This window comes from Rhamphochromis sp. 'chilingali' (genome assembly GCF_963969265.1).
Source record: "Rhamphochromis sp. 'chilingali' genome assembly, chromosome: 5".
NCBI classification, from domain to species: domain Eukaryota; kingdom Metazoa; phylum Chordata; class Actinopteri; order Cichliformes; family Cichlidae; genus Rhamphochromis; species Rhamphochromis sp. 'chilingali'.
The window spans coordinates 9,188,594-9,201,972 of NC_137932.1; the positions used below are offsets into that span (position 1 = coordinate 9,188,594).

The 13,379-nt window shown below is 41.7% G+C and overlaps 1 protein-coding gene across 5 annotated transcripts in view; it reads right to left on the reverse strand.

The window, feature by feature from the left end:
• Window positions 1-13,379, reverse strand: part of LOC308397398 (E3 ubiquitin-protein ligase RNF19A) — a 36,768-nt gene that overhangs the window by 6,619 nt on the left and 16,770 nt on the right. For all 5 annotated transcript variants that reach the window (XM_080883290.1, XM_080883291.1, XM_080883287.1 and 2 more), the window contains 6 exons: window positions 12,088-12,632; window positions 11,117-11,604; window positions 5,531-5,736; window positions 4,293-4,440; window positions 1,675-1,837; window positions 1,187-1,301 (listed from right to left, as the gene is read on the reverse strand). In XM_080883290.1, the coding sequence (XP_080739416.1) occupies window positions 1,187-1,301; window positions 1,675-1,837; window positions 4,293-4,440; window positions 5,531-5,736; window positions 11,117-11,604; window positions 12,088-12,240 (1,273 nt within the window). In that variant the 5' untranslated portion in view covers window positions 12,241-12,632. The remainder of the gene's footprint in view (window positions 1-1,186; window positions 1,302-1,674; window positions 1,838-4,292; window positions 4,441-5,530; window positions 5,737-11,116; window positions 11,605-12,087; window positions 12,633-13,379) is intronic.

Consider the following 13,379-nt stretch of genomic DNA (forward strand, 5'->3'; position numbering starts at 1 on the left):
AGGTTTGTAAATGTTAATGCACATGACCGTACAAGTAAAAAAAAGAAAAGACTAGTAAGAAAAGACTAGAAAACATGTAAATATAAGAAAAAGACTGAAAAATGTGGCTTATTAGGTAGGGTTACTGGGAGAAAGTCTTTCTAAACATCTTTCTAAAAAGAACATAAGAGCACATAAGACCAAAGTGGAGATGCTTGGTCATAATCCACAGCAGCATGCTTGGGAAAACTAAACACAGCATTAAGCAAATCAACATAAACACCTCATAGCAACTGTTAAGCACGGTGGTGGAAGCGTGATGACTCGGGCTTGTTTTATAGCCAGAGGACCCGGGCATCTTTCAGTCGCTGAGTCAACCATGAACTCCACTAGAGCCAAAGCACTCTAGAGTCAAATGTGGCAGCTAAAGCTTGGCTAAAATTGAATCATGCTACTGGACAATGATCCCAAGCAGAGCAGCAACTCTAATACAGGATGCCCAAAAAAGAAAAGAATCAGATGTTGAAGTGGCACAAAGTCCAGACCTCAGCCTGAGTGAAATACTGTGACAGTACCTTAAGTAAGCTGTGCATAAACAAGTGCCAGCAAACTTCAATGAACTGAAGCAACACCGTAAAGAATAGTGGGCCAAAATTCCTCCACAATGATGTGAAAGACTGATACAGTCATACAGAAAGCGTTTACTTGAATTTGCGACTGGCAAAGATGTTTCCACAAGTTACTAAATCATATGGCACGCTCAGTTTTTGAATGGACTGAATGTATTTTACAAAAGGTTTACTTATTCCTTTCATTTTACGTTTTAAATTGAGTTCATTGCATGGTAAAAGATGAGGGTTTGCTCCTACAGTTCTCACTCTGATCACTGAGGAAACTATCCAAGATGGCCCAGAAAGAGCTGTGTGCTAGTCAAACTTTTCAAAAGTGACTTTCTGAGCATTGCCCTAGAAAAACTCTGACAAAACTACATCTTATTATACCGAAAGAGAAAGATCTGTCGAATTATCATTTTTAGCATCTTAGAGCTCCAAAGGGGATACATTTTCTGCAGTTTTATCCTTTTTTTTTTTTTTACTGAAATTCATTCTTTATAACACAAGATCAACAACAACAATATTTTGCCCTTTGAATTTTCTCTCTGGTTTGCAGGATAAAAAATGTAACATTACTATTATATGTTCCTTACCCACAGTGACAGCTGCTATGACCGGCGACACAAACACTGACATCATCACCCCACTTGCCACAGTCAAGTAGTGCTTACTTCCTGAGATATTGTTTTTCTTACAACGACCATGGACCTGAAAGGTAATAAACAGCACAAATCACATTACTGAAATTCAAAGTGCTCCGAGTTTTCATTTTCTATTTCTGCAGCCACTTACTCATGCCCAATAACACACACACACACACACACACACACACACACACACACACACACACACACACACACACACACACACACACACACACACACACACACTGCAGCATGCCTGTGAAGACTTTATAAGACACACCATGGCTCTGACAAAAAGAAAACTAATCATATCTAAGGGGATTTCATTTGCAGCTTAATTTCCCTAGGACATGTTTTTAGTTTCTAAGGTAAGGTAAGCTTTGATCTACTAGTCACATGTGAAGTGTGTTACACAGTGTGACATGGGCTTTACTGACCTTGCGGCCCATGTAGATTGGTATCCCCACAATGATGACTGGGATGGCAATGCCTGCTATAAGGGAGATGACCACAGGTGCTCCGAGCAACATGCCCACCTGCCACAGTACCTTGCGGGTTTGAGACCATGGTTTCTTCCCCCAGAATGTACATCCTGAGGGACTGAGAGACAAAGCAGACACATCAGGAGAGATCAGTTACTGTAAAACAACAAAAGATTTGGTACAGACATTCCCTGCAGACTTGGTGATCCCTTACAGTAACTCCCTTTTGATGTGCAAAAACAAATTAAATTCCTGTCAAAATGAGCGGTACTTTATTTTAAGACTTCAAATAAATGCCCTCATAATCATTTGCTATAACCAACAAAGCATCATCATGTACGCCTGATGTCGTATAAACCATTTTTGATATGCATTCCTTATTATAGTCCTGCTTTCATTTCCTGAAGTGCAATCATTTACTACTTATAATTTATTCAAATACTCATTTATCATATTTAACCATTTATGTTTGAGAAATCAGTAAAACAAAGCTGCCTGGATTGGTTTATCAGCAATAGCTAGTCTCTTACTTAAAATATGACTGGCTAAAAAAGTCTATTTTGCCTTCAGTGTTACCTTAATCTGCTACCAGCCTTTGACGCTGTGGTGTAACATTTAACTGTCTAGAAGAGCAATACAATGTGATGAGTGCTGTCTGATTTTAATCAAGCGGAAAAATAACTTTTATAAAGAACACAAATAGCAGCCAAGGGCTATGTTTTTCTCAAAGTATGCATTTAGGCCACTTTGGGGATTTTTAAAGCATGAGTGGGGGAAATTATGGTAAGAGATTATGGCTGCGTTATTCTGAACTCGCTGTGAGACTTTAAAAGCTTTGCCATTCTGTACAACATCTACTGTAATTTTTTATATGAAAGCCAGAAAAGACTGAAGGGAGAGGAGAGAACAAAGGAAGCGGGGAAAGGAAGACAAAATTAAATTAAACAAGGTAATCGGAAATAGTTGGTTTCACATGACAAAAAAAAATACTTTCATTAAATACAGTGCATATTAAGTATCCAACTACAGTGTATTAATTTTTTTTGTTTAATCAAAGTTTAAATGTAGCACTTTGTCTTCCTGGAGAAAATAATTGGTTACCCTGTATAGGGCTATATTAAGACAGAGTTGATAATAATATATATTTTTTTAAAGTCAGGTTAGTTTTTAATCATATGCCTGACAATCTGATTACCATGCTTTTGTGGTTTTTAACTGTGTTAAATTATGAATAAGACACAGGTAATATTCCATATATTCCCAATAACATTGTTCAACGTATAGCTGCTACTGCAGGATGAGCATGAACCAGCAGGGGTTAAAATATGCATTGAAATTAAGATTAATGAAGATTATTTATATAGAAACACAAACAAATAAGAGCTTGAGAAACACAGTCTTAGCTCGACTTACACATTGTGCTGATTTAGGAGTATGGAAGGAGAAACACTGGAGGTGAATAACTGATGTCAAGTCAGCAGTGACTCCCTTCCAAGAATGTGAAAACAAATGAAAGCTGAGATGAACCATTTAAACTAGTGCAGCTTCTAAATTATGAAATACGGGCATGCTTCCCTGACTGGCACGGTTTTTATCTCTGACTAGCTACTGCATTGTTGATGCATTAGCAGTTGTGATGCACTGAAATCGATTGTTTTTAGGATGAACTTGTGCCACTGAATATCCCCCTCAAACATTTTACAGCTACCAAAACCGATGACGGTTGCTTTTGTCTGACCAGCTGCTTATAACTAAGCCTAAGAAATTCAAACCGGGCGATGTTCAGCATTTTTTTCTAATAGAAAATATCATCATCAGGCTTCTTAGGCTTACAGCTATAGAGTCAAGGTCCTGGTTTTTCGTCCCAGCGTTTTGAGTTTGTTTTTCATGGTTCTGTCTTTGGTTTAAGTTCATACTCTGGATTATTTTGTTCTGAGTTCAGTATGTCCTTTTGCTCCTGAGTTTTGCTTTCTACAGTTTCTATTTGTTGGTTTCTTGTTTCATTATGTTACTTCCGAGCCTCGTCTTTGTGTTTTGTCATGGGCATCCCCTGTGTTTAGTCCAAGTTGTCTCCCTGCTTTGCCTTCTGTCTGTGTCAAGTTCACACGTCTTAGTCCAGGTCAGTGTTAGTCATTTCCTGTTTTATTTTGATGACATCTTGTCTCTTGGGCTTTCTATTCAGTTCTACTTCCCCTGTCTAATTATCTGAGTGGTTTCAGCAGCCCTCCCACCTGCCACCTGTTCCCTCGTTACCCTCTGTGTACATATTGTCTCATTTTTCCCTTTGCCTTTTGTTGTGTCCTCCTTCATGGTTGTGTTGTCTCTTGCAGTGAGTTTCCTGAGCATTCATAAATGTAGTTTTCCTGTTTTCCTTGTTTTCTGACTTGCATTATTTTTGCACTAAGTTTAAGTTGAACAAAACTGCTTTTGGTTTACCCGTCATGTTTCCGAGTCCTGAGTTTGGGTCCTACTCCTGCCTGCTACACAGCCAACCTTGACATTAGAGTAAGCATTTAATAGGACTTCTGGCTGTTAGTTTTCTTGTTCTTGTGAGTTCAGCATGAACAGCATACCTGAGGTAGTGCACGTCAGTAATCTCCTGCATACACAGCCAGCAGAACTGACAGGCACACACAGTGCAGTTCATACGGTTACAGCTGCCATCATTGGTCTTCATGATGTAGGCACCACAGCGAGGGCATGCTTTGATTTCCTCTGCATCTGCAACGGAGGAAATACTTCAGCTACTACACACTTAACAAGCAATATCTATATGTCATCGTAAAGGAACAGTTTAATTTTTTGTAGATATGCTCTATTTTGTTCAGAAAAATATAGTTGGAAAGATGAGACTAAAGTGGAGAATACGTTTACTAATAATGCACAGTCCAAAATAGTCCATCTACACAAACACCTCATACCAGCTGTCAAGCACGGTGGTGGAGGCGTGATGATTTGGGCTTGTTTTATAGCCAAAGGACCTTGGCAGCAGTTATTGAGTCAATTATAAACTCCTCTGTATTCTAAAATATAACAGAATCAAATGTGAGGCCCTCTGTCTGACAGCTAAAGCTTGGCTAAAATTGGATCATGCAACTGAACAATGATCCCAACAACAGCAGCAAATCTACAACAGGATGGCCGAAAAAGTAAAGAATCAAGGTGTTACGATGGCCCAGTAAAGACCTCAACCTGAGTGACTGTGGCAGGACTTTAAGAGAGTTGTGCATAAAAAATAAAAAATGCTCAATGAACTGAAGTAACATTTAAAGAAAAGTGGGTCAAAATTCCTCCACGACTTCTACAAGAATCATAAAACTAAATGGAAAACTGTTTAGTTTTCAAGTTAGCTAAAGTTATTTCTACAAGCTACATCATGGTATGTACTTATTTTTTCACCTGACTGCATGGGGTCCTGTAAAAGCTCACCACCCTCCAAAAAACACTTGTTTCTATAATATACCAGGATGTGAACCAAAAGTGACGTAACTTTTCCCAAAATGAAATGTTGCAATGTTACCGTAAGTTACTGGCGCTGCCAAATTTGATGGAAATTATGGAAGAAATTACAGTATAACCATGACAGGATTTCAGTCTGTAGATAAGAAACTTATCTGTTAGACAGATAGACAAGTACAAAATATTTATGACCACATTTTGAGCCCATACTCTCTGTCTAACAGACCTGAAAACCATACAGGCCTGGAAGTACTCGTGGCAAAACCAGGTAGACTTTTTCAAGTGGTTGTTTAGAGCAAAGAGGCCCACAAACGACTCGTAGCTTCATTTAATCACATGGCTCCTGTCTCACCTCCTCCAGGTTCTTCATTGAAGACGTACAGTGTAGAGGCATCGTTGCCGCCTGAGGTGTGGCGGGCTCGCTGACGCCGGGCCTGGTCGCACGTCTGGTTGGGGTGCCACAGCTGCCGACAGTGGTAGCAGAACTCTGTGTCACATCCCTCACGGCCACAGCTCAGCTTGGGACACTCTGCACAGCCGTAAGCTATCACAGCATAGCTGAGGAAAGAGAGAAACTACAGATAAAAATGACAGAAAAATATCAGACGTTCGGTTGGCTGATGGGGATTCTGGGGGACGGCTTTCCAGAACTGAAAACCTATCATCTGATAATAAACAGATATATGATAATCTTATTGGCTCCATACCCAAATATGACTTTTAAAACTTTGTATCAATAACTAAATAAAAAAATAAGGCAGTCTGGTCATGTGTGTGTGCTTGTTGTGTTTTTTAACAAACATTCATTTAGTGCAGTGTTGACTTTAAAGTTGTGGTGGTTTTTCTTCTTTGTTGGGTTAGGATTGGGGCAAAACCTACACCTCCCTCGTTGCTAGGAAACTGCAGATTATGTTAAAGTTATGGGCTCTTGATTTTTTTTTAACCTCACATTTGTTAAATAAAATCAAATAAGGTTTATGAGGAATGGAGACAGTACCATCTCCATTTTCTGATACAGGCATGTTCACAAGATTATGTGATTTAGCTATAACCAAAAAATAAAAAAAGTAAAAGCAATCTTAAATAATCTGAATGCCTCTGGGAATCAAACTCTGCTGTGAAAAACGAGGGCTCTGACAGGCTGGCATTTCCAGCTCTGAGTGGTTTTCTGTTTGTCAGACAGGCGAATGAATCAAACAAGCTGAAGGCAACACAGGCAAGAAGATAATTACAGCGTTACCTTGATTCCACTACGGTGTCAGACCAGATTTGAAGTGACTTTGATTCTCTAGTCCAACATGTCTGGCTGAAGAACAAAGCTGCTGTTCATGCATAAAATATTTCTAGATACCAGTGAGTATCCTGTATCCATGAAACAAGCAATAATTGGATTATTTATATTGTGTACAAACTTCTACGCCTTGTCATACAGAGAAATTAGAAAGAAACAGCTGCAAAGCCAATGACCACTTTAAGCGATTTTAATTCTACTTTTTTTATATATGCACCACACAGACACACACACACACATATATATATATATATATATATATATATATGTATACTCTCAGTGGCAAGGGAACAATAAGAGAACAGCACCACCAAGGCTGGAGACGGAGCAATACTGGAAGAGCATATGGGAGAAGGATGCAACCCATAACGGCAATGCTCAGTGGCTAGAGGATCTGAGGGCAGACCACAGCGACCTCCCTGAACAGGGTCCAGTAACCATCACAGTGGCAGATATCCAAGAAAGGGTCTCCAGTATGAAGAGTTGGACAGCACCAGGGCCCGACATGGTTCACGCCTACTGGCTGAAGAAGCTAACTGCACTCCACGAGCGTCTGGCAGCACAAATGAACCAGCTGCTAGTTAACGAGAGACACCCGGAATGGCTAACTGAAGGCCGGACGGTCCTGATCCCCAAGGACCCCAAGAAGGGACCGGTCCCCTCCAACTACCGACCAATAACCTGCCTCAGTACTACATGGAAGCTCCTGTCAGGCATCATATCGGCTAAGATGAACAGGCACATGGGTCAATACATGAGCGGGACACAGAAAGGAATTGGCAAGAATACCAGAGGCGCAAAACACCAGCTACTGGTAGACAGAACAATCAGCCGAGACTGCAAGACCAGACTGACCAACCTGTGCACTGCCTGGATTGATTACAAGAAGGCCTATGACTCAATGCCCCACAGCTGGATACTGGAATGCCTAGAATTGTACAAGATCAATGGGACCCTAAGAGCCTTCATCAGGAACTCAATGGGGATGTGGCGTACAACACTAGAGGCCAACTCCAAGCCCATAGCACAAGTCACCATCAAGTGCGGGATCTACCAAGGAGATGCTCTGTCCCCACTGCTGTTCTGCATAGGCCTGAACCCCCTCAGTGAGATCATTAACAAGACTGGCTACGGATACCGACTACGGAACGGAGCAGTTGTCAGCCACCTCCTGTACATGGATGACATCAAGCTGTATGCCAAGAGTGAACGAGACATCGATTCACTGATCCACACTACCAGGCTATACAGCAATGACATTGGAATGTCGTTCGGACTGGAGAAGTGTAGTCGGATGGTAACAAAGAGAGGGAAGGTAGTCAGAACTGAGGGGATTGAACTACCAGAAGGCAACATTGCAGACATAGAGAACAGTTACAAGTACTTGGGGATCCCGCAGGCGAATGGGAACCATGAAGAGGCCGCTAGAAAAGCTGCAACCACCAAGTACCTGCAGAGGGTCAGGCAAGTCCTGAGGAGTCAGCTGAATGGTAAGAACAAGATCCGGGCCATCAACACGTACGCCCTGCCCGTGATCAGGTACCCTGCTGGGGTAATAGGCTGGCCAAAGGAGGAGATAGAAGCCACTGACATAAAGACAAGAAAGCTCCTTACCATGCATGGAGGGTTTCACCCCAAGTCCAGCACCCTGAGGCTGTACGCTAAGCGGAAGGAAGGGGGCCGGGGACTGGTGAGTGTCAGCACCACAGTCCAGGATGAGACAACGAACATCCAAGAATACATTGGGAAGATGGCCCCAACTGACCGAGTGCTCAGTGAATACCTCAGGCAGCAGAAACCCAAGAAAGAGGAGGGAGACGAGGAACCATCATGGAAGGACAGAGCCCTGCACGGTATGTACCACCGGCAGATAGAGGAGGTGGCTGATATCCAGAAATCCTACCAGTGGCTGGACAAAGCTGGACTGAAAGACAGCACAGAGGCACTAATCATGGCAGCACAAGAACAAGCTCTGAGCACAAGATCCATAGAGGCTGGGGTCTATCACACCAGGCAAGACCCCAGGTGCAGGCTGTGTAAAGATGCCCCAGAGACAATCCAGCACATAACAGCAGGGTGCAAGATGCTAGCAGGCAAGGCATACATGGAACGCCATAACCAAGTGGCCGGCATAGTGTACAGGAACATCTGTGCCGAGTATAACCTGGAAGTCCCGAGGTCAAAATGGGAGATGCCCCCAAGGGTGGTGGAGAATGACCGAGCTAAGATCCTGTGGGACTTCCAGATACAGACGGACAAAATGGTGGTGGCTAACCAACCGGACATAGTGGTGGTAGACAAACAGAAGAAGACGGCCGTAGTGATCGATGTAGCGGTTCCGAATGACAGCAATATCAGGAAGAAGGAACACGAGAAGCTGGAGAAATACCAAGGGCTCAGAGAAGAGCTCGAGAGGATGTGGAGGGTGAAGGTAACGGTGGTCCCCGTGGTAATCGGAGCACTAGGTGCGGTGACTCCCAAGATAGGCGAGTGGCTCCAGCAGATCCCGGGAACAACATCGGAGATCTCTGTCCAGAAGAGCGCAGTCCTGGGAACAGCTAAGATACTGCGCAGGACCCTCAAGCTCCCAGGCCTCTGGTAGAGGATCCGAGCTTGAAGGATAAACCGCCCGCAGGGGCGTGCTGGGTGTTTTTTATATATATATATATATATATATATATATATATATATATATATATATATATATATATATATATATATATATATACATATATAATTCAACCATTAAAACAAATGTGTATGTTTAGGAATGCAAGGACAAAACTGTAATTAATGATTTTGTGTGTGTTGACAAGGCCTAACACATCTAAAAATAGTCTGCTTTGATGAATAATTTGTGTCTGATATGGGTAAGTCAGCTCATTTAACATGTTTGTGTGTGTTAGCCCCAAGGAAAATCCTCTTAGAACAAAGGAGTGCTGGAAATCAAAAGTATTAATTGCTGTTCACAGTGGCCACACTTAAATATAATCCTGTGAATTTCAGAAATGTATAGACCCCCTACTCTGACATCATAAATGTGTGGGGTATGTTTCTGTAACATGTTGGATTATGGTTATAAAATAAATTGAAGCCCAGAGCGTACTTTTAATCTGGTAGAGGTTTTTTGTTTTTGTTTTTTTACTGAGATATCTAAATAATTCCTACTTGTATTACACATGTAGATAAAACATGATTAGCTGCCCTCATAGACCCAAGTGTGTGTTACACAGTCAGACCTAGGGCAAAAACACACAGTTTTCACACTCTCTCTGAGAGTCTCTCTCCCGACATTATCTTCAGCTAAGCTTCTGTCACTAAGACCTCAGGGAATCTCTACATGTTGGAAACACAGGAATGCACCAATCATAACTGTTAAAGACCAGTTTACATAATTAATCACAGCTTCAAAGTCTCTTTTATGTGAGAAGTGTTATTCACTGTTATTCAAAATGCCATTTTGCACACTTGTACACCCTTCTAATAAATCAAACGCAAAACACACTGAATTTGTTGTAGATATTTTAAAAACAGGATCTCCTGTTTCTCTGCGTTATATTTAATTCACCACTGTGTATTGATTTTTGCTCCTCTCATTCATCATCGCTGAGCAGCAAGTACTGACAGACTTTCACTGAACGGGGTCCTGAGCCCTGGCGCGTACGTGCTTTTGACCACAAAAAATCCACTGAAAACGTTGCACACAAAAAAATGGACGCACGTCGTGACTTCCCATCAGCCCCCCTTATCCAGTTACCCATGCATGAACATTAAGCTGATATAGCAAAGGATCAGTGTCAGCGCCAGTTCTGAACAACAGAAAAAAAAAAGAGAGCTGATTGACGCCAATGTCAGCGGAAAGAAAAAAAAATACATCTTTCCCTCGTAAGATTTACGACGACATCAAGGATCGATTTTGTAATGAAATCATATTGCAGCTGAGCTTTGCAGCTCAATGAAAGCTATATTTCAGGCAGTTATTCTGAGGGAAAAAGAGTAACAATACAATGGCGCCATAAATGTTAAGTACGGCACTAATAACATTTTAAACCGATTAAAGGTGAATGTTTCTTACATCTCACTAAGGAAAATCTTTTAGGTATTTCTGTTTGAGGCCTCAAAGAGTAACTCTTACCAATACGTAGAGGACTGGTTTATTCACAGTCCATTCTCTTTCGGGATCTGCAAAATATATAAACTGCAGCAAACTTGGTGAACTATAGAAAAAGCTTTAAAAATGCTGCCAATTATCCTCTTAAATCTAAGTCAATTATTCTGACAGTGACAAATGCGTCAGTCTTGTGTTTTACAAAATAAAGCCGGCGGTGGGATGACAAGAATTTGACAAGGGCTGCCACATTGTAGTGCTGGATTAGCTCTAATGTTTTTTTTAATAAGTAATTAAATTGTAGTGGATTGTTGCTGTGTCAATCATGTCAATAAAAGACCTATTTTTTCACAAAACAAAGTCATTATTGTTAATTTCCAAAATATTATTCTCCCTTCTAATTAACAGTTTTTTGCTTATATCTTTATTAGATATAAGCAATAAAAAAACAAGATGTTCTAGTTTTATTACAGTACGCTTGAAACTGTTCTTGATGCCTAAAACAGCCTGTTGGTAGATGGTATCAGTTCACGTCTCACCTGCAGTCAGGCGCAGGGCACCAGCGTGTATCTGGATCAGAAGCCAGAAAACGCCTCAACTGGTACTCCTCAAACCTTTCCAGCAATGCCCGATCATCCAGAATGGCACGAACATCCAGAGGTGCCAGTGTTTCCGGGCACTGCGGGCACGCGATGCCCACCCGACTCTCCGATATCTCAATACGCAAGTACTGGCGTAGGCAGTCAGAGCATGCCCTGTGAGAACAGGAGGTGAGTCGCGGGAAGTGGCAGCGCGGTTGACTGAGCAGGCACAGTGGGCATTCTTCTAGGTGTTCGTCCAATAGCTGGTCCTGGCTGGAGGAGGAGAGGGACAGGACAACGGTGGACACCCGGCTGACCCCACCCACGCACTCGACTGTGGCAGCGCTGTTCTCGCCCACCTCAGCCAGTGATGCTGGCGGACCTCCTCCTTCTCCTTTTTCTGCTCCAGAAACTCTTGATTCTCCAGCCTCTTCTGCTGTGAGGTCCTAAGAACAGTTATAGGATATGGTGATTTACCAAATCCAAACACAGCACGCTTATGAGAATGAAGGGCTCTTAGAAATGAAGGGAGTATTGGTAAGTGTGTACATAGCTGGAATGCTGTAATTCATTTGGTTTCTTGGCAACGTCATTTGTACAAATGATCAATTAATTGTACAAACACACTAATGGATTTGTTCAGTAGCAGCGCAGAACAAAGCAAGCAAACGGGCATGGCTCTAAAGTTAATGATCAATAGCTTTGTTGCTTTTCTTTCGACATTTTCTGTGAGACATTTTCATCTTCTGACTGATGCAAGGATAATGATCCTGTATGAGCTACAAATTTCAAAAATAAACACAAATTTCAAAATGGTATACATATATGCCATAATACTCTACCATACTCTACCAAAACTTGTATAAACCCAAATAAAGAACTCCTTCATTGCTTACGCTCACTCCAAGCAGACGAAGCATCAATCTTACCTGTTCTGGATGCTCGCTTGGGGTCAGGGTAATGGCCACCTCCTCTTTGGGACAGGCTTCCACAGGCCTCTCCGCCCTTGGCTCTGATTTGGGCTTTCGGCTGAAGAAATTTAAGAAGCTCAAGGGCCCAGTCTGCTGCTTGGGCCTCTTCATGGTCTAGAACTAGAGCGGGAGCAGCAGCTGAGGAGAACAGGCCAACGACCATGAGCAGGATGCAAAAGCGATGTTAGAGTACGTGTGTGTTTGTGCGCGGGTGGGCGAGCACAGTGCGCTCTCACGGCTCAGAGTCTTGGAGCTGGACGGCTGCTCTGTTGTATGAGGGAGGGTGAGTGGGTGAGATGGAGAGAAAGACGACGGGGAGGAGGTAATCCCTGCCTGAGGGGAACATCACCGTTTTGGAGCCTTTCCGAGGCCTGATCATGTGGTTTACTTTGTCTCTCTTCAGTCTTCCTCCTCCACCCACACAGAAGTCTGAATTAGTCCTGAACTGGTCGACTGTTGTTCATCATTTTAGGCTTTTTCTCCACTGTTAGCAGTCCTTCAACCTGGAAACACAAGTAAGTAATGACTATAATACACAGCAAGAACTACAGACCTTTGGATGTGCATTTTGGTTCACTGGATATCAATTTTCTAAAAATAACATTACAATAAGAAATAAATTAAGAATATCTAGTCATAGCTTCTAAAAAATTGTTTTACACAATGAAAGTGTTTCAATCTGATGCAAGTCTCCTAAAGTCAATCCTCTTAAACTTCAATGTTAAAATCCCAACTTTATAGCAGAAGCCAGCATGTCTGACCTGAAACAGAAACATGGTTTTAGTTTCTATGGTTAATTTCCCCCTTTGATACAATCGGTTACAATTAGTTTAGATGACAGTCTATTAAATGGTTTTATGACAATCTTTCTATCAGCAGTCTCCAAAGATTTCAGGTCAAGTCTCCCTGTCATTACTACAGGCATTCCACAGGTTTTCATTGCTAGATGTCTTTTATTCACCTTCTACAGTATAATCTACACCTCCTAAATCTTGAAACCTATTTTTATGCAGATGACACCATCTTATATACCACTGGGTCCTTGTTGATCGGGCTATTGAAAAATCCAAAGTTTGCATTTCAAAATTATCTTATGAAACATAAGCTTGTTTTTCATTCTGATAAAACCAACTGAAAACTATTCACAAGGTCACCAAGGTCAGTATCCACCATACAGTCCATATTAAAACTCTCCAGTGTCATATAAAATACAAATACAAATACAAAAAGCAAATATTGGTTCTCATTAA